Source organism: Bufo gargarizans, chromosome 1 (assembly GCF_014858855.1).
Source record: "Bufo gargarizans isolate SCDJY-AF-19 chromosome 1, ASM1485885v1, whole genome shotgun sequence".
Taxonomy (NCBI): domain Eukaryota; kingdom Metazoa; phylum Chordata; class Amphibia; order Anura; family Bufonidae; genus Bufo; species Bufo gargarizans.
This window is the reverse complement of record NC_058080.1, coordinates 159,311,079-159,335,141: the sequence shown is the minus strand read 5'-3', so window position 1 is coordinate 159,335,141 and position 24,063 is coordinate 159,311,079. Positions and strand designations below refer to the sequence as shown.

The following is a 24,063-nucleotide window of genomic DNA, read 5'->3' as shown; positions in this document are numbered from 1 at the left end:
AAATGACATTTTTCACTTTCAGTTGTAATTTTTTTTTAAAAAAACGACATCCATATTTAAATTTTTCACTAAATTTATTGTTCTACATGTCTTTGATAAAAAAAAAAGTTTGGGTAAAAAAAAAATGGTTTGGGTAAAAGTTATAGCATTTGCAAACTATGGTACAAAAATGTGAATTTCCGCTTTTTGAAGCAGCTCTGACTTTCTGAGCACCTGTCATGTTTCCTGAGGTTCTACAATGCCCAGAGAGTAGAAACCCCCCACAAATGACCCCATTTCGGAAAGTAGACACCCTAAGGTGTTCGCTGATGAGCATAGTGAGTTCATAGAACTTTTTATTTTTTGTCACAAGTTAGCGGAAAATTATGATTTTTATTTATTTTCCTTACAAAGTCTCATATTCCACTAACTTGTGACAAAAAATAAAAACTTCCATTAACTCATTATGCCCATCATGAAATACCTTGGGGTGTCTTCTTTCCAAAATGGGGTCACTTGTGGGGAAGTTATACTGCCCTGGCATTTTAGGGGCCCAAATGTGTGGGAAGTAGTTTTAAATCAAAATCTGTAAAAAATGGCCTGTGAAATCCAAAAGGTGCTCTTTGAAATGTGGGCCCCTTTGCCCACCTAGGCTGCAAAAAAGTGTCACACATCTGGTATCGCCGTACTCAGAAGAAGTAGGGAAATGTGTTTTGGGGTGTCTTTTTACATATACCCATGCTGGGTGAGAGAAATATTTCGGCAAAAGACAACTTTTTCAATTTTTTTATACAAAGTTGGCATTTGACCAAGATATTTATCTCACCCAGCATGGGTATATGTAAAAAGACACCCCAAAACACATTCCCCAACTTCTCCCGAGTACGGCGATACCACATGTGTGACACTTTTTTGCAGCCTAGGTGGGCAAAGGGGCCCACATTCCAAAGAGCACCGTTCGGATTTCACAGGCCATTTTTTACATCTTTTGATTGCAAACTACTTCACACGCATTTGGGCCCCTAAAATGCCAGGGCAGTATAACTACCCCACAAGTGACCCCATTTTGGAAAGAAGACACCCCAGGGTATTCCGTGAGGGGCATGGCGAGTTCCTAGAATTATTTTTTTTTTGTCGCAAGTTAGTGGAATATGAGACTTTGTAATAAAAAATAAAAAAAATCAATCAATCATTCTTTCCAAAATGGGGTCACTTGTGGGGTAGTTATACTGCCCTGGCATTTTAGGGGCCCATATGCGTGAGAAGTAGTTTGCAATCAAAATCTGTAAAAAATGCCCTGTGAAATCCGAAAGGTGCTCTTTGGAATGTGAGCCCATTTGCCCACCTAGGCGGCAAAAAAGTGTCACACATGTGGTATCGCCGTACTCAGAAGAAGTTGGGGAATGTGTTTTGGGGTGTCATTTTACATATACCCATGCTGGTGAGATAAATATCTCGGCAAAAGACAACTTTTCAAAAAATTTTTTGGGGCAAAGGTGCCCAAATTTCTTTTAGGAGGGCATTTTTAGACATTTGGATCCCAGACTTCTTCTCACGCTTTAGGGCCCCTAAAAAGCCAGGGCAGTATAAATACCCCACATGTGACCCCATTTTGGAAAGAAGACACCCCAAGGTATTCAATGAGGGGCCTGGCGAGTTCATAGAATTTATTTATTTTTTGGCATAAGTTAGCGAAAATTGATTTTTTTTTTATTTTATTTTTTTCCCCCCCCTCACAAAGTCTCACTTTCCGCTAACTTGGGACAAAAATTTCAATCTTTCTTTCATGGACTCAATATGCCCCTCAGCGAATACCTTGCGGTGTCTTCTTTCCAAAATGGGGTAATTTGTGGGGTGTTTGTACTGCCCTGGCATTTGAGGGTCTCCGCAATCATTACATGTATGGCCAGCATTAGGAGTTTCTGCTATTCTCCTTATATTGAGCATACGGGTAATGAGATTTTTTTTTCCGTTCAACCTCTGGGCTGAAAGAAAAAATGAACGGCACAGATTTCTTCATTCGCATCGATCAATGTGGATGAAAAAATCTCTGCCAAAAAAAAAAAAAGAGGGGAAAAGGCGTCTGCCAGGACATAAGAGCTCCGCCCAACATCCATACCCACTTAGCTCGTATGCCCTGGCAAACCAGATTTCTCCATTCACATCAATCGATGTGGATGAATAAATCATTGCCGGGATTATTATATATTTTTTTTTATATTCAAAGTGTTTTGCCAAAGCATATGAACACCGCCACCTCCTCAGCTCTTATGCCTCGGCAAACGTATCTTTTACTGCAGAGGAGAAATCTCGTCTTGCAGCGCCCCATACACCGACTTGTGTGTAATCTGACAGCAGCCAATTCTTCTGTCAGAATGCACATCAGTGCTGCAGCTGGTCGATCGGTTGGTCCACCTGGAAGGTAAAAAAAACAAAACAAAAAAGAAAAAACCAGGCCGCAACGCCATAATTTTATTAACTTTATAATAACCTTTGAACAGAACATATAAACTTTATTTAACTTTTGGAACTTAACGTTAACTTTTTTGCTTACTGGTGTTTTTTTTTTGTTTTTTTTTTGCTTGTGTTTTTTTACCTTTTATAGGAGAAACCTCTCCTTCCCCATGGGACAATGTGCAAAGCGCAAATCGCCCAAAGATGTGGCGAAGTGCATTATGCACTTTGTCCCAGGTGAAAGGAGAGGTTTGCAGCAGCTCTGTGTGTGAATGGGCCCTAATAGCCCTGTGTACCTGTCCTGTGAGATGTGATCCCTATGCTAAGTGTACCTGTGTGTGGTACTTCCGGAAACGCTCCCCTAAGCATAGGGCAGGGTGGTCAGGGCAGTCAGGACAGAAATAGCGGGTGTCACGCCTTATTCCACTCCTGCTACAGACACAACATCTTTTTCGGGGTGACGGGTGGGTTGAGGTACCAGCAACGACATTGGGGAAATGTCGCTCGTGTAGACGGCTAACTACACTGGTGGATGGGGCCACGGAACCTCCTGGATACAGGAGGTTCTCGATGATCTCTTCCTGAAATTTGAGGAAGGATCGTGTTCTCCCAGCCTTACTGTAGAGAACAAAACTATTATACAGAGCCAATTGAATTAAATATACAGACACCTTCTTATGCCAGCGTCTGGTGCGTCGGGAAACTAAATACAGAGCCAACATCTGGTCATTGAAGTCCACCCCTCCCATGTGAAGGTTATAGTCGTGGACTGAGAGGGGCTTTTCAATGACACGGGTTGCTCGCTCAATTTGGATTGTCGTGTCTGCGTGAATGGAGGAGAGCATGTAAATGTCACGCTTGTCTCTCCATTTCACCGCGAGCAGTTCTTGGTTACACAAGGCAGCCCTCTCCCCCCTTGCAAGACGGGTGGTAACAAGCCGTTGGGGGAAGCCCCCGGTGCCACAGCAGCCAATCTGTTCTAGAAACAAATGCCTGAAGAGGGCCACACTTGTGTAGAAATTGTCCACATAAAGATGGTACTCCTTGCCAAATAAGGGTGACACCAAGTCCCAGACTGTCTTCCCACTGCTCCCCAGGTAGTCAGGGCAACCGACCGGCTCCAGGGTCTGATCTTTTCCCTCATAGATCCGAAATTTGTGGGTATAGCCTGTGGCCCTTTCACAGAGCTTATACAATTTGACCCCATACCGGGCGCGCTTGCTTGGGATGTATTGTTTGAAGCCAAGGCGCCCGGTAAAATGTATTAGGGACTCGTCTACGCAGATGTTTTGCTCAGGGTTATACAAATCTGCACATTTCTGGTTGAAGTGGTCTATGAGGGGCCGAATTTTGTGGAGCCGGTCAAAAGCTGGGTGGCCTCCGGGACGGGAGCTGGTGTTGTCGCTAAAGTGCAGGATACGCAGAATGGTCTCAAATCGTGTCCTGGACATAGCAGCAGAGAACATGGGCATGTGATGAATTTGGTTCGTGGACCAATATGACCGCAATTCATGCTTTTTGGTTAGACCCATGTTGAGGAGAAGGCCCAGAAAAATGTTAATTTCGGAAACTTGGACTGGTTTCCACTGGAAAGGCTGGGCATAAAAGCTTCCCGGGTTGGCGGATATAAATTGAGTGGCATACCGATTTTATTTCTGCCACGACTATGTCCAAGAGCTCCGCAGTCAAGAACAGCTCAAAAAATCCCAGGGCCGAACCGATCTGAGCTGTCTCAACCCGAACTCCAGACTGGGCGGTGAAAGGGGGGACTACAGGTGCGGCTGAAGTTGGGGACTGCCAATCGGGGTTTGCCAGCACCTCAGGGATTCTAGGGTTTCTACGGGCCTGTCTGTGCGGTGGCTACGACGGGGTAACTACTGCATGTGCCACCGTACCAGCTTCAACTGCCCTTCTGGTGCTCGCCACTTCACCATGTTGTACGGCAGTGCTGGTACTAGGACCAGGATGGGCTGCGCTGCTGGTGTATGCCTCACCACGTAATCCGACAGCGCCAGCCCCACTCTGCTGCCCTTGAAGCGGATCCTGCGCAACCTGTGGTCTAGCGACACGGGCCGGGTACGCCTGGTGCTATCAGGGACCTCAACCTCCTCGCCGAACTTTGAGTCAGACTGCCACTGCTTTCTACAGGTTCATATTCTGACCCGCTAGATTCGTCAGATGAGGGTTCCCATTCCTCATCCGACTGGGTCAGAAGTCTGTAGGCCTCTTCAGAAGAATACCCCGTGTTTGATATTTGGGCTACTAAATTTAGGGGTATTCCCTGAGATTACCCAAGAGAAAAAGCAAGCCTGTCTTACAAATGGGAGGCAAGCGAAGTACCGGAGGCCGCTGCGGTTGATAAAAAATATCAAAACTGATTTTTTTGTTTTTATCGCCGCAGCGCTTGTGAAGTGATTGTGCAGTGATCAAAAAATATATATATTTTTTTGTCACTGTGGCGGGGCGGGCGTGGGTGAACGCACGTGTGGGCGACCGATCAGGCATGATCGGGCAAACACTGCGTTTTGGGTGGAGGGCGAGCTAAGGTGACACTAATACTATTATAGATCTGACTGATCAGTTTTGATCACTTACAGATACTGTAAAAGTACAAATGCTGATTAGCGATACGCTAATCAGCGAAAAAGTGACTGCGGTGGGCTGGGCGCTAAACGATCGCTAAACTACCTAACCAAGGGACCTAAACTATCCCTAAAGCCTAACAGTCAATACCAGTGAAAAAAAAACTGACAGTTTACACTGATCACTTTTTTCCTTTTCACTAGTGGTTGACAGGGGCAAGAAGGGGTGATCAAGGGGTTAATTGGGGTGCAGGGGGGTGATCTGGGGCTATGTGTGGTGTTTGGTGCTACTCACTGTGATGCCTGCTCCTCTGCTGGAACTAACCGACCAAAAGGACCAGCAGAGGAGCAGGGAAGCCATTTAACACCATCATATTTACTAATATAATGTGTTAACATGGCTTCTGATTTGTCATTTTAAAAATCGCCAGCCTGCCAGCCACGATCATTGGCTGGCAGGCTGGTGACGAAATTGTGCTTGTTCTTTTGCCGGCCCGCGATGCGCATGCGCTGGCCGGCTCAGTCCGAAATCGCATCCGCATCCGTGCGTTACATGGTCCGGAGGCGGTTAAAGTGGTTGTCCTATTAAAAAAATATTCTACAATTTTGAAACCAGCACCTGGATCTGAATACTTTTGTAATTGCATGTAATAATAAATGTTGGATAGCCACTGAGTTATTCAATAAAATGTATATGTATAGCGCCACCTGCTGTTTGTTCTTTTCTTATTTCGTTGACCTGCTCACTGAGAAGGCTGCATGTGCTCAGTTGCATCCTTCAACTGCCTCCTGAGCTGTGATAGGGAGAGCTGAGACACGCCCCCTGAGCTGTGATAGGGAGAGCTGAGACACGCCTCCTGAGCTGTGATAGGGAGAGCTGAGACACGCCTCCTGAGCTGTAGCAGATAAGACCCTCCCCTTGAGCTTTCAGCTTGATATAAATCTAGCAGAGCAATAAATGTGGAGATCTCTGGATCCATGTGAGGTGCAGGGCTGATTTTAATTTTTTATTTATTTATTTTTTAACATAAGTTATGGGATAACCCCATTAACCGCTGGTAGCGGAATGCTGGCCTACAATGTGTGCTGTTATGTGTAGGTTGGTCTGCCGATGGTTCAGTAATGTTATATAATCACTTTGCTTGCTACTCATATGGCGGTCTGGCTAAAGCCATATCTAACACGCCTTTTGTTCTGGCTCCAATGCTATGCAGCATTTTCGGGAGAATGTCAGGTTTGTGCTAACCCCTAATAATGTGGTGATGTGCCTTCCAGGCATCCACCTTCCACCCCCTTCATTTCAGAGCTTGTACTGGAGCCAGACCATTTCTAGTGCAGCATTTGTTAAAGATTATCTCTCATTCTGTGATTTCTTATCTGCTTTTAGATTGAGTGGGTAGTTTATGTAGTGGGAATGGCTAATGGCGGCTAAAAAGTAACTTGCTTGTAACAGATCAACTGGGGACTCAATCATCGTTTCTCTCTGTAATTTTCTTTCTTTTGCACTAAAAAGAAATACAGGATGAAGCCAATGCAGGTGCTATGTACATGTCTCAGATAGTTTCCAGGTTTTTCCCTCACTATTTGAAGTGTGGTGTAATGGTGCAGAACCCCAAACAACCAGACAGAGTTTAAACAATGGTGGATTTATTAAATGACAGCAGTACAGTCCAGACCAGAAATCATATGCAGGTAATCAATCCAAATAACTTGTGCAGGAAAACTCACAAGGGACAGCCAGACAGGCCAAAGTTCATATGCACAGAAATAGTCTGTGTAAGGTAGTACCTAGGGACGAGACATTTTCAGGGTCCGATCCGAGGTCCAACACGAGACAAACTGTTCTGCATAGAAGTTTCCTATAGGCAGTCTCTAGAGATGGATTGAGGAAGTCAGAGGTCATGCACAGGTAGTCTGGAAGAATGTGAACAGCAACATACACCCGGGTTGTCAATTTATCCTAATCCCTGACACTAGTGCGGCCTTGGCTGGTCATTGATCACTTAACCCATGCCTGCCCTCTAATCTACTATAGTTTATGTACAGGTATATTCCCAGTCAGCGGCCGGCATAACGAATAAGACGCGTGTACGTTCGGCCGCGTAACCCTTTGCAAACCTCCTCTCAAGCGTGCATGTGGACGCTCAAGCGGCCCAGCATGGATACACGATCGCGTTGGCACAGATGCCGGAACAGAGTCTGCCCGCAAAGGAGTCGGAACCAAAGATTCCGCAGGCACATGTGTGACCTGTCCTGCTACTCCAATGGGGTCCCCCGCAGGCCGAGCCCCACGAGAATTCCTGGGGGCCCCAGTGGACCGCGAAACAGGAGAGTCTTGCATGTGGTATGTGATTTTGCCCATATTGTGCCCGGTTCTTTCTCAGTTGTTGAACACGACTATTGTACTACACAGTTGAAAATTAGTCCAGGATATTTTCGTTCTTGTCGTGGTTTCTGTGGTGGTTTTTATTACATCTTAGTTGCAGTCTTGTCAAAACTGATACAACTTTGTTTTTTGATTTTTGTATTTCAGCATTGCATTTTTTTATTTCTTTATTTTAGTCCGCATTCAGTTTTCAATGAAGTACTGTGGTAACCTTAAACTATTTGTAAGTCACCCAGTTAAATTCAATATGTGTTTTTTGGTGGTTTTCCCTGCACAGTCATGATATATACCCAATAACAATAAGCCTAAAAGCTACTCTCAACTACTACAGCCTAAAATCTCTACTTCAAACATTCCTCATTTGTCTGTGAAGGTTCTCATTTATCCAGGTCATGGTATATATCTGTAAAGAATAAATCAAGGCAACTGGACGTAGTGTAGATTTCTTGAAAACATTTCACTCGTTCTTCCAATGAAGAACGAGTGAATTGAGAAAGCTCGTTGGAAGAACGAGTGAAACGTTTTCAAGAAATCTACAGTACGTCCAGTTGCCTTGATTTATTCTTTACAGATATATACCGTATATACTCGAGTATAAGACGAGTTTTTGGGCACATATTTTTGTGCTCAAAAAGGCCCCTCGTCTTATACTCGAGTCTATCTTACTTTGTCTTTGCTCCGGTAATAGCAGGCAGTGCGGGGGGCGGCGCTCACTCACTGACGTCACGCGCCTGCGCCGCCTAGTGGGAGCAGGCGCGTGACGTCAGTGAGTGAGCGCCGCTCCCCGCACTGCCTGCTATTACCGGAGCAACGATAAAGTAAGATATCCAAAGAATACTGATAAATAAAGAATACTGATAAATATACTGCTTATACTTTATACTTTATAAATGTACTGCTGTGAGCGTCTGGGAGGGGGATCTGTGGATGGCACTGTAGGGGGATCTGTGGATGGCAGTGCCATCCACAGATCCCCCTACAGTGCCATCCACAGATCCCCCCTCCCCTAAACAGTGCCATCCTGGCACTGTTTAGGGGAGGGGGGGATCTGTGGATGGCACTGTTTAGGGGGGAGATCTGTGGATGGCTCCCTGTATTTAATGCAGAGTGTGTGTGTGTATATAATGCACACACTCTGCATTAAATACAGGGAGTCAGAGTCAGACTCCCATCAATCTGAGTCACCCTCTTGCAGATGTGTGTATATAATGTAGAGTGTGTGCATTATATACACATACACGCTGCATTTCCCACCCTAGTCTTATACTCGAGTCACTAATTTTTCCCATTTTTTGGGGTAAAATTAGGGGCCTCGGCTTATACTCGGGTCGGCTTATACTCGAGTATATACGGTACCTCATTTGGTTGTACTTTTTCTCCCATCAAAAATAACTGAATCCTGGTAGAACTGATGCACACTGCTGTAAACAGAGCACAGATCGTGCTCAAAATAACCCATTTGAAGAAATGAAGATAAAAACAATCACTTTCCTTTCCACGATCACTTTATATCCTGATGTGAGCTGCCCTATGCATTCATTGTATAGGAAAGACATCAGACATTTTCCGCTTTGCACTTAGATCCGGAGAGGCATAGGAGATGAGAAATCACCCACTGCTCCTAGAGTTTGGTTTTCAGGGTCTCTCTTCACGGGCATCTTGATTCCTTCATGTATTCTGATCACCATCTTTCTTTTCCTTACAGAACAACACTTTTCAGATATTGTCCAAGGGGAAGAGTTCCTGAATCTTGGCATAGAACAAGTTTGCAGCTTAATAGCCAGTGATAAGCTGACCGTTCTTTCAGAGGAAAAGGTAATCATTGGTTATGTTTTTTCTTTACAATCAGCATACAGATCATACAGTGACTGACCTCCCTACTGCATTTATTACTTTAGGTCAAACCCCTGGAAGAGATTACCCCTGATGAAGCCGTAAAGGGCCCTTTTTATGAAGCCATTATACATATTAGGTCATGTGGGGGTCCCTAGATCCAATCATAAGGTTGGGGACGTGTTTATTCAGGCTCACTCCTTTTTAAGTCCTTTTAACTTTTAGTGTTTTGTCTTGTCCCCTTTTGGATTTTCTATTTTTGTTTGGCCTGTGGCATTTAGATAGCAAGACGGAGGGAGAGGGTTTTCTCTGTCACCCATTCACTCCCCCTCCCCAGCCCCCCTGCAAAGCAGTTACAGGGTATTTATAGTTAGGTTATGGCATCCCAAGGTTTTGTAATGGCCTCCAGGTCGCCCCATTACATTAGCCCAATAGGTCCTGCCAGAGGCAGGGTATAACAGGCTGACTGACAGGACAGGCACAATACACTGCACTACGTATGAAATGCAATATATTATATAAACAATCGAAGGATCACATAGTGAGACTAATAACAGAAGTAAAAAATAAAAAGGAGTATTGTTCCAGTTTATAATATTTTAATGTTTTTTTTTCACTGATCAGATCTGTAGAAGGAAATCTATAGATCCCATTGAAGTCTGTGGAGAGGGGAAGGGGGAAGGATGAGCTGCTGAGGCAGACAGAAGGCAAAGGGAAATGGCTGCAGTTATTGTTAAGTGATTTATTGCACCCCAGATCTAGATTATCAGATGAAAAATATCAGTTTCTGCTGCAAGATAAGCCACCTACTAGATGCTGTAGCCACTTTGGCCTGTGTCTGTATATGCTGATCTCTCCTGTGTCCACTTTTCGGTTTATAGATTGGATCAGTCATTTCAGAGACAGTGCAGGGAAAGGGAAATAAGGGCAGGAACAGGCACTTTCCTTTAAAGAAAACTTTCAAATGGCCCCTGTACCTTATGGTGCTCTTGATGCTGCCTGCAATGGACCCTCATGGTTCATTGTCATGTAAAAAGTCCTTTTAAAGCTTATATACAGTATAAATCGGCTGGCACGAGTCAATGGGGTGGAGAGCTAGCAGTTCAAGTCACGTTCTCCATACTTTTAATCCGGCCTCTCCGACCTTGACTGATGTCCCAGAGCAGTGGAAGCGTCAGTGTAGGCCTGTACAAAATGTTGCGCATGCACTGTTATGTACCATTACTCTACAGGTCTGTCACCTGCGCACTGTACCCTGCTTAATTTACACTAGCTTCAGAGCTGTACGGCACATGTGCCAGATTTAAGGAGTAAGAAAGTGTAGTGCGTAATAGTACATGCGTTAAGATTTTGTAGAGGCTTGTACGGACATTCCCACTGCTCTGGTACATTTGTCGAGACAGAGGCCGGAATAGGGGCATGCAGAGCCTGACCTGAATCGTCTCATTTACGTAAGATATGTCTTTTTATGTGAATGAGATAACGATTGGCCATAAGAAAGGGACTACTGGAGACGGCATCTAGAGCTCCATCAACTACTGTGACCATTTGGGCAGCAAAGAGTGTGACAGGTCCCTTTTAGTAAAAATATACTAAACAGAGTTCACTATTTATATCTATACTATTAAGTTATGAAAAAAAAAGTTTAGTTATGTCCTAGGCCGTTTTCATATTTGCAGTAATAATTTTGCTCTGTTATGGGAGCAGAATAATGGAAATAACAGTAGTGCTGGCACAGAACCGAAACTAACTTTTCCAGCCAGACCTCATTGACGAAAATGGTGTCTGATAGAGAGTCCATTATTTAGAGGGGTTGTCTCATCTCAGACATTGATGGCATATTGGTACGATACGTTGTCAGGTAGATGTGGGTGCCATCTCTAGGACCACATCTATCTTCCCCCGAAGTGAAGGAAAGTGCACCGTGCAAACACAGCCACCCTCCATTCACTGCTGTGGGAGTTCCAAAAATAGCAGTCCCATAGAGGTAAATGGAGAGGTGGCCATGCATGCATGGTGTGGTTCCCATTTACCGTATATCCTTGTGCCGTCCGCATTTTTTGCAGCCCCATAGGAAAATGCGGGTTGGATACAGACCTGAAATATGGTCTTGTAAGTGTAGCCTTTCAGAAACAATCAAGGCTCCTAATGAACAATTGCAAGCAGAGATCTTGAAAACCATAAAAAATGGATACCGGAAATGTATTTAGAAAAACTTGTGTACCTTTGTTATAGTCCCTTTATATTTCCAGTTGTTCGTTGTGTAGGCTGCCGTTTTATTATGGGATTTCTGTTTTCATACGCAGTTTCTACCACACTGTGACTGGTCAGCAAGCTCTGGCACCCCAGCTGTTGGGAAGTTACAACTCCCAGTATGTTCCATTCGCTTATATGGGCATTCTGAGGACAGCTTGAGCAAGTGTGCATGCTGGGACTTGTAGTTAAAGAACAGCTGGAATACCGGAGGTTGCTGATCCCTACACTATGAGATTGTTGAGTCTCTTGAATAATTTTATTATTATTTTAACCCCTTAAAGTTATTTACTGTGTTATTTAGTTTAGGCTTGGCTCACATCTGCATCTGAAGCTCCAGTTAAAGCCTCCACTGCAGATCCCATCACTTTTGAACGAAAAAATAGTGATGCAGTGCTATTTTTCTGGTAAAACGACAGAAGGAACCTGACTCAATCCATTATAAATGATTGGTGTCTCTCATGTGATGGATACTGCACTGCGTCCTGGTTTCTGGATGTGGATATGAACAAATCCATAGTGGTTAATTAATATTGACCGTGTATGTATTTGATTTTTTGCACTGCGTTCGTTCCAATGATGGTTTTTTTTTGTGGTCTTAACCAAATGCCTGGATGTGAAGTTTATCAGAGTAGTGGATCATGGCTAGATCTTTGTTCTCATGGTCTTGAACAAGGGAGGATTAGTAGATATACTGCATAACAGAAGAGTGTTACATTTCTATATTAATAATTTATCATTACCTTTTTTTTTTTTTTTTTTTCTCAAGGTATTTGAAGCTGTCATTACCTGGGTAAACCACGACAAAGATGTGCGCCAGGAGCACATGGCACATCTAATGGAACACGTACGCCTTCCTTTACTCTCAAGAGATTATTTAGTACAGGTAATCAAAGGCAAATCTAAAATTTTACTGAAGAACTTACTGAAATAAATAGTTGTCATGGCTGCTGTTTTATGAAGAAGACAAAAGACCTTTTATATTGAAGTAGCAGAATGCAATTGACTCTAAGAAATGTACTTTTACCTACTAACTTCTATGTACACAGTGCATGCAGGCTCTTTTTTGAGCATGTGCCTAGAGGCAAAGACCACACAGTCTATGTGAATGGCGATTTGGATCTGCCCATTGCCCCATGACAACACTGAACATCTGATGAACAGGTAGCCAGAAGTGTTGAGCTAGAGGTAAACATACAGAGGCTCTTCTTTGATGCGTTTTAGAATGCACTAAAAGGGTTTCTATATACCGTAGAACTTGTTGCATTGACATCCAAGAAACCTTAAACAGAAGTATATGTGATTATATGTAGACATAGATTGGCACATATCAATGATACCAGGGAAAGCCATAACAAAAAAGGTTTCCTGGTTTATTCCCATAGCTTTGTTGCTTGTACTCGAATAAACCAGCAGTGCCATGTGCATAATATTGAAACAGCCTTTCTGATGCATTTGGGGCAACTGTATTTTTAGATGTGATTGGGGCGCTTTTATGAAATTTAGTCCTTGTAATGCAACTATCTGTACAACTACATTTAAAACTTAGACTATGTACACTTTTGGGGGCAGTTTTTTAATATTGCATTGCACTCATTTTGATATAAAGAAAATAATTCTTTCAGTTGGTCATTGTTAAAAATGTTGAGCTTCTTTCTCTGTACAGCCTTGAGATTCTCTAGTAGCAGGCTCTTTATTTTTTACTGTTTCCCATCAGGCAGCTCAACTGACGGCTCCTTATATCTAACCTCTGACCTCCTAAACACTTATAGCTCAATTCTTATCTTACTGATTACTGTTTATTGCCTTTTAGTTTATTAGATGGCTGGCCCCAAGTGAAAGTACCATTCACACAGCTAGACAAACAGTTAACACTTTGTGACAGAACAGCTCCATATTTCACAAAGTAAAAGTACTATTCACACAGCTACACAGTTACCCCTTTGTGACAGAAGTGTACGCTGACTGTGGCCGACACTTAGCGTCCGGCCACTGTTAGCGCATCGCACACCCCACCGCTGATCAACTTCGGACGGTTGACCCCACATTCCTGTTGTCATCCGCATCCTCCTCATCATCTAGCGATTATGATGAGCCCCCAAGGCGGCGGAGACGCCGCCAGGCGGAGCAAGGGGACCGCCATGTTAGGGACCCTGTGGCCCACACTAGTACGAGCAGCTCTGGGGCTCGTACTGGTTTCCCGGCCCACCAGTTAAATCCACCGGAGCACCCTGCCGGTGAACTAGTCTGGTGTAGCCCAGAGCGATACAAGCCCGTGATTCCTGATTTTGTAGGCCAATCAGGAATCCAGATTTCCACAGTGGGCTACACTGAATATGACTTTTTTTTGTCATTTTTTCAGTGACCCACTGGTAAATCTGATGGTGGAGCAGACGAATTTGTATGCCCAACAGTTCGTCGCTCAACACCCGGGCTCCTTTTTGGCCAGACCCGGTGGCTGGACGCCGGTCAGTGCAGCCGAAATGAGGACATTTTGGGGCCTCGTGCTGCATATGGGCCTGGTCAAGAAACCCAGTGCCAGGCTGTACTGGAGTGGGGACGTCCTATACCAGACCCCACTTTACAGTACAGCCATGACACGCTCCCGGTTTGAGGCCATCCGGAAATGTCTGCATTATTCCGATAATGCAGCATGCCCCCCCTTCCCCCGAGGTGATCCTGCTCATGAGCGTCTGTATAAGATACGGCCGGTCATCGATCACTTTGGGGCCAAATTCATGGAGGCCTATGTACCTGGAAGAGAGGTCGTGGTTGATGAGTCTCTCATTGCGTTCAAGGGGAGACTCATTTTCCGCCAGTATGTGCCTTCCAAGCGGACGAGGTATGGCATGAAGCTATACAAAATTTGTGAGAGTACCTCAGGGTACACTTACAAATTTCGTGTATACGAGGGGTGAGATTCCCGGATTCAACCCCCAGAATGTCCCCCCACTCTGGGTGTTACCGGGAAACTTGTGTGGGACCTTATGCACCCACTGCTGGATAAGGGTTACCACCTGTACGTGGATAACTTTTATACCAGTATCCCATTGTTCCAGTCCCTTGCCGCCAGATCCATGTCCGCTTGTGGGACCGTGCGGAAAAATCAACGCGGCCTCCCTGCCCACCCCCTCCAGGTACCTATCCCCAGGGGTGAGACCCGTGCCCTTACCACTGGAAACCTGTTGCTGGTCAGGTATAAGGACAAGAGGGATGTCATTATGCTGTCCATAATTCATGGTAACGGCATCACCCCTGTCCCTGTGCGAGGTACCGCGGCAACGGTCCTCAAGCCCGATTGTATCGTCGCCTGCAATCGGTATATGGGAGGAGTTGATCTCTCGGATCAAGTCCTCAAGCCATATAACGCCATGCGGGAACTGTAGGCGCCCGGATCGTCCCTGGCCAACACTTTCCAGGTGTGGTCCCCCATACTGGAAAGAAGGGACGAACCCAAAAAAAGTGCAGAGTGTGTCGCAGGAGGGGGATACGGAAGGACACCACTACTCAGTGCGACACATGCCCCGATCATCCGTAGTCTAAAACCTAAATAATTGTAAAAAAGTAGACTTATTAGGTATCGCCGTGTCCGTAAGAATCTCCTCTATAACAATATCCCATGACCTAACTAGCCAGATTAACACGGTTAAAAAAAAAAAAAAAAAAAAAAAAACGGTGCCAAAACCGCTATTTTTGGCACTTTTCCACTTCAGTCCGTTTTTTCCGGTAACAAAACAAGGGTTAACAACCAAACAAAAGTTAAAATTGATTACCCTGATACTGCAGTTTACAGAAATGCCACATTTGTGTTTGAAAACTGCTGTATCAGTAAAAGGGAGGCCGCAAAAGGAAAGGACCGACATGGTTTCTGGAAGGCCGATTTTGATGGCCTTTTTTATTGACACCATATCACTTTTGAAGCCCCCCTGATGCCCCCCTAGAGTAAAAACTCCCTAAAAGTGACCCCATCTAAGAAACTACACCCCTCAAGGTATTCAAAACTGATTATACAAACTTTATTAACCCTTTAGGTGTTCCTCAACAGTTAATGGCAAATGGAGATGAAATTTCAGAATTTCAATTTTTGGTAACCTTGCCTCACAAAAATGTAATATAGAGCAACCAAAAATCATATTTACCCTAAAAATACTCCCCAAAAAAATGCCACCTTATCCCGTAGTTTCCAAAATGGGGTCACTTTTAGGGAGTTTCGACTCCAGGGGTGCATCAGGGGGGTTGAAACAGGACACGGTGTAAATAAACCGGTCCATAAAAATCAGCCCTCCAAAAACCAAACTGCGCACCTTTCACTCTACGCCCTGCTGTGTGGCCGTACAGTAGTTTACGGCCACATATTGGGTGTTTCTGTAAACGGCAGAGTCAGGGCAATAAAGATACAGTCTTGTTTGGCTGTTAACCCTTGATTTATTAGTGGAAAACATGGGTTAAAATGGAAAATAAGGCAAAAAAATGAAATTTTCAAATTTCATTCCCATTTGCCAATAACTCTTGGGCAACACCTGAAGGGTTAACGACGTATGTAAAATGAGTTTTGAATACCTTGAGGGGTGTAGTTTCTTAGATGGGGTCACTTTTAGGGAGTTTCTACTCCAGGGGTGCATCAGGGGGCTTCAAATGGGACATGGTGTAAATAAACCAGTCCATAAGTCAGCCTTCCAAAAACCATACAGCGCACCTTTCACTCTACGCCCCGCTGTGTGGCCGTACAGTAGTTTACGGCCACATATTGGGTGTTTCTGTAAACGGCAGAGTCAGGGCAATAAAGATAGTCTTGTTTGGCTGTTAACCCTTGCTTGGTTAGTGGAAAAAATGGGTAAAAATTAAATATTAGACAAAAAAATGAAATTCTCAAATTTCATCCCCATTTGCCAATAACTCTTTTGCAACACCTAAAGGGTAAACAACGTATGTAAAATCAGTTTTGAACACCTTGAGGGGTGTAGTTTCTTGGATGGGGTCATTTTTGGGTGGTTTCTATTATGTAAGCCTCGCAAAGTGACTTCAGACCTGAACTGGTCCCTAAATATTGAGTTTTTGTGAATTTCTGAAAAATTTCAAGATTTGCTTCTAAGCCTTGTAACATCCCCAAAAAATAAAATATCATTCCCAACATGCTACAAATATGAAGTAGACATATGGGGAATGTAAAGTCATCACTTAGTAAAGTCAATTACTATGTATTACAGAAGTAGAGAAACTAAGACTTTGAAATTTGCTAATTTTTCAAAATTTTTGTTAAATTAGGTATTTTTTGCTGCAAAAAATAATAATTTTTTTGACTAAATTTTACTAGTGTCATGAAGTACAATATGTGACGAAAAAACAATGTCAGAACGGCCTGGATAAGTCAAAGCGTTTTAAAGTTATCAGCACTTAAAGTGACACTGGTCAGATTTGCAAAAAATGGCCTGGTCCTAAGGTGTAATAAGGCTGTGTCCTTAAGGGGTTAAGGATTATGCCAACAAATTTATATTCTTCATTATTAAAGGCATTCTTTGGCTACACATGATGATGTTAAAAGGTACAGCTGAGGCAAAATAGAATCATAATTCACCATAAATCCCTCATATGGCACCCCAACTACACTATTTAATGTTATTGATGTTTAAGGGCTCTGATTGTGACACTGTCTAAAATGATCTGATAGCGTATGTTTCTCATATCCATTTTTTATATTTGTGTTCCGCAATTTGATTTTTTTTTTTCCAAAATTCTCTTGGTTCGTCCTACATATTGTTTCCCATATGGGCATTGGATGATCTATATGATGTTGGTGGAGCTGCATGTCAAAAATTCCCCAATCTCATGTGTAAAATCATTTTGTGTAGAGATTATTCTTCTTTGGGAATGCTACAGTTTTGCAGTTACTACACTTGTCACAACGGTAGAACCCTTTCAGATTAAGCCATTTATGTATGGTTTGTCTGTCCTTTTTAAATGATTTAATTGACTGTGCTAATTTCGGGCCTAAATTCGGGGCTTTAGTATATGTAATTTGTGGAGTGGTAGTTACCAGGGGGCCTATCAATTTATCTTTCAGAATAAAATCCTAATGTTGTTTTAATAATTTGTTCAAATTTTTTGTACTGCAAATTGAAAGGTAAGATAATACTGATAATTTCCTCCTCTCGATTTTTCTTTATCGTAGTATTACTAGTTGTGAAAAAAGATTGTCTATCTAATTCCCTCACCTTAGACGGAGATGATTCAATTGCATTTAGTGGATATTCTTTCATTACAAATTGTTCTTTCATTAATTTAGCCTCTTCTTTAAACTGCTCATTGATGGTACAGTTGCGTTTAATATGGCGAAACTGACCTGACGGAATGTTGAGGAGCCATCTTGGTAGATGACAACTCAAATACATTATATATCCATTTTAGGTCACAGGTTTTTGAGAAGTGCTACATACCGGCCTGTCTTGATCTACTGTGATCTGTATGTCCAAAAACTCAATTAGTGATCTACTAATATTCATTGTAAAATGTAAATTATATGCTTGGCGTTCACTTTCCCCATTCTGCCAGATGAAAATAATGTCATCAATATATTGGTGCCAGAGGACCAAGTCTGTCCCCAGTCTGGAATTGATGTTTTCCAATTCCCATTGCACCATAAATAAATTGACATAACTGGGGGCAAACCTGGTCCCCATGGCAGTACCTCTAATTTGGAGGGAAAAAATCTGATTTAAAATAAAAATAGTTGTGCATTAATATGAACTGTACTCCCTCTGCTAAATATTCAATTTGTTCTATGTGGAATCTACCTCTACTTTCTAATTGTAGTTTCATCGCCTCTATGCCTTGGTTGTGATCAATTATGGTATATAAGAAATGCACATCAAGAGTGTCAATAAGCCTATTTTAATTTTAGTTTATTTTTTACTAGCTTTTAGTGTCTGTGTTTTTATGCCAATATTGGATGTAATAAATATCAATTTTCTACCGACTGTCTCTGGGTGGTCTCAGATAATGAGTGCCTGTCGTTACTAGTCTAACTGTATATCCTAAATTCTGATTGGATGAGTCAATTACGGCAAGAGCACCATAATCCTGCTTACCGATGGTTGAGCGTGTATAATATCACTTTTTTCCTATGGACAACTACGCCAGTTATCCTGGACACCATTTTGATAAATCTTCCCCCATGTGTTTTTATTTTTAAGAGAGTAGAAGAAGAGACGTTAGTGAAAAACAGCAGTGCCTGCAAGGATTACCTCATCGAAGCCATGAAGTACCACTTACTTCCTGGAGACCAGCGGACATTGATAAAGAGTGCACGGACAAGGCAGAGAACTCCCGTCAGTCTTCCCAAGGTAGGATGTTCTTCTGTATTTTCTTACAACATTTGGCACCTCGTGCACTTTATTTCAATCAATGTGTTCTGCCTTCACAACATGAATGTGTGTACTGATGGAAGTAGACCCTAGAAGCAAAGCCTTACCTTTAAACAGGTTCTCCCCATGACTTTCAAATATTCTTTGAGGTGCTACCTAGTATCAGATTAGACCACTAAATAATAAGTACTTGACGTTCCAACGGAGGGACAATTTAGAGACACACTGGCAGAAGCTTTTAAGGGAATCTGTCACCAGGACAAACCCCTTTAACTTTGGTCATTTTAGTACACTGATTCTGCCACGTGGTCCTGCTTGGAAGGTAATTTAAAGGGGCCTGTCAATGCAGCACGTTTCTCCAAAGCTAAATTACAGAAGTGGTGGTGTGTAAATTAGTAATAAACAGAACAAAAACACTCAACAGCATACCTAAGCATGTAAATGAATATTGGTGCACGCCCCCTAGTGGGCTCAGTCCATCCTCCGTCAATAAGCAGATGAAGAATGGAGGGCAGCACTCATTCAGGTTGTGCATTCAGTTGTAGACTGTAATCCATTAATATTTTGACAGGAAAAGCTTGCTTTAGACTTGAGTAATCTGGCTTCTTAATATTGATAACCTATCAATGGAGTAAGTGAAGGCTACCGCTCACCCCATAGACCACGATCATGTAGTAGATCTTCTACAGCTTCATGTCGCTCACTTTAGTGGTACTAACCTATCCTTTTACTGTCGCTGGACAAATAAACTTCATTGGATAGGTTAGTCCCATTCATGTGAACAGGACAAAGCTGTATTGACTGTGCACTGCTGCTGCTCTGTGCATGATTGTGTCCTAGATGAGATGCCGCGAGGAGAGGACTCCAATGTCCTGCACTGTGGTGAAGATACCAAAGTGCACTCCTACAGGTGAATTTCGAAAAATAAGAATATCGTGCAAAGTTCATTTATTGCAGTAATGCAACTTAAAAGGTGAGAATAACAATTGAGAGAGACTCATTACATGCAAAGCAAGATATTTTTATTTGTTATAATTTGGATGATTATGGCTTATAGCTTATGAAACCCCAAAGTCACAATTTTTAGGTACCCTTTGCTCAGGGGGTATGAAGTAATTAGTTGACTAGGTATGACACTTTGAGCCTAGAATATTGAACCTTTTCACAAAATTCGAATTTTAAGCTGCATTAATGCAATTCCTTTTGCACCATATTCAAATTTTTCGAGTTTCACCTGTATATATGATGCTATTTCAGGGACAGTCTTAATCAAATCCACAGTGAAGAATTTCAATGGCAATGTGTGGCCAAGTGACTTTAGTCTGTTTCAGTCCTAAAGTGGACCTTGGTCACAGTCACTAATAGGAAGAAAAGTAGGAGCCCTGGAAAACCGCGTAGCATGGATGAGAGCACATATGGCCTGTAGGTAAGCATTTAGGAGGCTGCAGCACCCTCATAAGCACCGCCGCCTCCCACCAGTCTGATATCCTATCCTGACAAAGGGTCATCAATATCTGTACCCAAACAACCCCTTTATAAGTGCATTCATATGTGCCAAATTTTTGGTTTGTTTTTGCAGTGATTTTGACAGAACTGCAGACAAACACAGCAGTTTTGCACAATTTGTGAAGCCAGCTTGTGTGACGGCAAGCCTATGTAGCCGATTTATTATGTAGTAAAATATTAGTTATTGTTTGACTTCAATGCACCCATTGTATTTGTATGATGAAATGTTATGTCTAGCTTCTTCTCAGAGAGTTATATTCATTATAAGTAGGGATGAGCAAATTTCATGTTATGAAATTCGTTTGCGCCTCGTTTAGTGGGAAAAGCAGAATTGCGTTATGGATTCAGTTACCACGGACCATAAGGCAATTCTATGACGGAATGCCTTTAGAGGCATTCTGTTATTCATTCCGTCATAATAGAAGTCTATGGCCTGCATAACGGATCCGTCCCGTTTCCGTTATGCAGGAGAGGACTCCCCTGCATAACGGAAACGGGACGGATCCGTTATGCAGCCCATAGACTTCTATTATGACGGAATGAATAAAAGAATGCCTCTAAAGGCTTTCCGTTATGCATTCAGTCATAGAATTGCCTTATGGTCCGTGGTAACGGAATCCATAACACAATTCTGCTTTTACCGCCAAACGAAGCGCAGACAAATTTCAAAATATGAAATTCGCTCATCCCTACTTATAAGCCATACCAATTTTTTCTTTTATACACTATGCTTTTTATTATTTTTTATTAAATGTACAGTCTTCTGAAGCTTTTATGAAGCATTGTGAAGTATTATCTCTGTACACTTCTCTTCCACCTCTGTTGTGGCACTATAGCGCTGAAATACCCTGGCCAAGTCTATTAACATATTGCAAGAAAAAAAAATCATAAATTCTTGTTACAGTACCCTAATATACAGTTATAGATGGATTGGGAAGGAAGCAGCACTCCATAGATCTTCAGTGAAATATTCTTAGAAATTATTATTTTTAATTTACTTCATTTATGGATTTTTACTGTTTTACTAAACAAATAGGCACCCGAATTTGAGTGTCTATCATGTTTTGGAATCTTCGCTCAGCTAAAAGCTCTACATAGCACAACGGTGCAAGAGATCTGCTGAGCCAGGATCTAGCTGAGTAGAGCCGACTTGTGGCGGAGAACCTGCACCTACTGCAGACCGACAATATGTGGTCAACACTGTGAACAGCACAGAAATTTAAAGGGCATCTGTCACCAGATTTGTGCCAATGAAACTGACTGACATGTTACATGTGTGCTTGGCAGCTAAAGGCATCATGATCATATGTGCCCGTATTGCTGAGAAAAATAATGTTGTAATTAGGGTTGTTTCAGGTATCGAACTTTCGATACCTAATGGATACTTTTATGCCAGTATCGATACGGTATCAGGATGTTCATTTTTTCGATATTAGACTCTCCTCGTATGGTGCTCGGCACGTGCACAGACAGTGGAGAAGGACGTGCCCACGCTGCGCTCAATGAAGTGAGCGAGCTCCGAAGCTGCCCGCACCACTGCCACCAATGAATGTGCCACTATTAATTAAAGCAGGAGGCGGGAAGGGAATGCACTGCTGCGCCGTCTGAGCTAGTGAGCTCGGGGAACGGCAGCAGCCTCCTCCTCCTGAGTGTCCTCCCCAGAGTCAAGCAGCCAGCATAGCAGGTGCCTGGCCACTGTGCCACCATTGATAATTAACCTTTAATACAAATACAAGAGGCGGGTACTGGCAGTACTCACCTCTTGTATCTGCATTAAAGGTTAATTATCATTGGTGGTGCAGTGCGCCCCCCAGTATTTAAAATAATTGGTGGCGCAGTGCCCCCAACCCCCCTCCCCAGTATTATAAAGTATAATCATTGGTGGCAATGGCCACAGAGTCCCCTCTCCCCTCCTCATTGGTGGCAGCTTCTGATCAGAGCCCCAGCAGTGTAATCCTGGGGCTCTGATCGGTTACCATGGCAGCCAGGACACTACTGAAGTCCTGGCTGCCATGGTAAGCTTACTGCTGCCGTGTGCATTATGCACAGGGCAGAAGGGAGAGTGTGAAGTCCTGTTCACCCTAATAGGGATCTATTAGGGTGAATAGGACAAGGGATTAAAAGATCCCAGGTTCTAGCCCCTAAAGGAAATAATTATAAAAAAAAAAAAAGAAAGTAAATAAAAACACCAAAAGTATAAATCGCCCCCTTTCCAAATTTTACATATAAAATATATAAACAATAAATAAATATATTACATATCGCCACGTCTAAAAAGTCCAAACTATTAAAATATAAAAAAAAAACTCCCATGCGATGAATGCCATAACAGAAAAAAAAAAAAAAAACTCAATTTTTTTTTTAGGAAAAATAAATTTAAAAAAATAGAACTGTTAAAATGCAGCATGCACACGGCTTTTTTGGTGTTTTACTTTTTTCGCATGGTATCGAAACTGAATCAAAATTTTGGTATTGAAACAACCCTAGTTGTAATGTATGTAAATGAGCCTCTAGGAGCAATGGGGGCGTTGCTGTTACACCTAGAAGCTCAGCTCTCTCTGCAACTGCTGCTCCCTCTCCACTTTGACAGGATCAGGCAGTGAAAACATCACGCCTGCTTGGCTCTGTCAATCCTAGTTGAGAGGGCATGGCAGTTGCAGAGAGAGCAGGGCCTCTAGGTGTAACAGCAACACCCCCATTGCTCCTAGAGGCTCATTTACATATATTACATCTTTTTCTCAGCAATGCGGACACATATGAACATGGGACCAACACAGATGCCTTCAGCTGCCAAACGCACATGTAACAGGTCAGGGAGATTCATGGGTACAAATCTGCTGACAGATGCCCTTTAAAACAAGGGCATAATTGCTGTTTGTTTTCCATTTGCCACAAGAAAGAGTTAAATCATATGTAACCCAAAATGGTACCATAGGAAATAACTCCCGGAAGCTGTCATTCAGCTACTTCAACCAAAAAATTCTGGCTTCTGGAATGCAACAATAAGGTGTTTCTAAGCCTGCAATATAAAGTGGAACCATTAGTGATCGTCCAGCTACAGCTTGGTGTCCTACCTGTAAGAAAAGACAAGGATGTCTTCTACTGTACTTGATTGCCAGGACAGTGTCTCTATTGTCTACACATTACCAACAGTGTAATCAAGTGACTGGTGCTGGTGACAGGAGGGGAGTTGTTGGGTTTAACACATCGCTAAAGCTGGTTATACACATCAGATGTGCATCGGCCAAAACCACAAGCTTTTTTATGGGACTGGCCTATCATCTTATGTGTATAGAGCCTCTCAACTCCTCCCAGATGGCAGGGGGAGAAAATGATTAGGCGCTTAGATTTCAACTGCTCGTTTTTTTTTTTGTTATTGGGGCGATAAGCCACCACCAGATATGTCTAGCAGTGCAGCCCTCTCCCCTCCACCCAGTATGGCACAGTCAGGAGAGAGATACATAACTGTCAGCCAAAAACACATGTAATGTGTATGGCAAGCATACAGCGGCAAACTGTTACAATCAAGGTAAGAGATACTTGGAAGATGCGCTGGTCTTGCGATAAAAAAATAATAAGTCTTATCAAATAATCAGATTGAGACCGGAGTTTCCGCTTCCCGGCACAGGCAGTCACAATGTAAACACTGCGACCTCCTGTGCCGGGTCACTGGCGGCGCGATGACATGATAACGTGCCTACGCCATTGC

The 24,063-nt window shown here is 42.9% G+C and overlaps 1 protein-coding gene across 3 annotated transcripts in view; it reads left to right on the top strand.

Moving 5' to 3' along the window:
• The window catches only part of KLHL2 (kelch like family member 2), a 151,298-nt gene that overhangs the window by 79,428 nt on the left and 47,807 nt on the right, over nt 1-24,063 (top strand). For all 3 annotated transcript variants that reach the window (XM_044299873.1, XM_044299878.1, XM_044299865.1), the window contains exons 5-7: nt 9,107-9,216; nt 12,257-12,373; nt 18,678-18,827. In XM_044299873.1, coding sequence (XP_044155808.1) covers nt 9,107-9,216; nt 12,257-12,373; nt 18,678-18,827 — 377 coding nt within the window. The remainder of the gene's footprint in view (nt 1-9,106; nt 9,217-12,256; nt 12,374-18,677; nt 18,828-24,063) is intronic.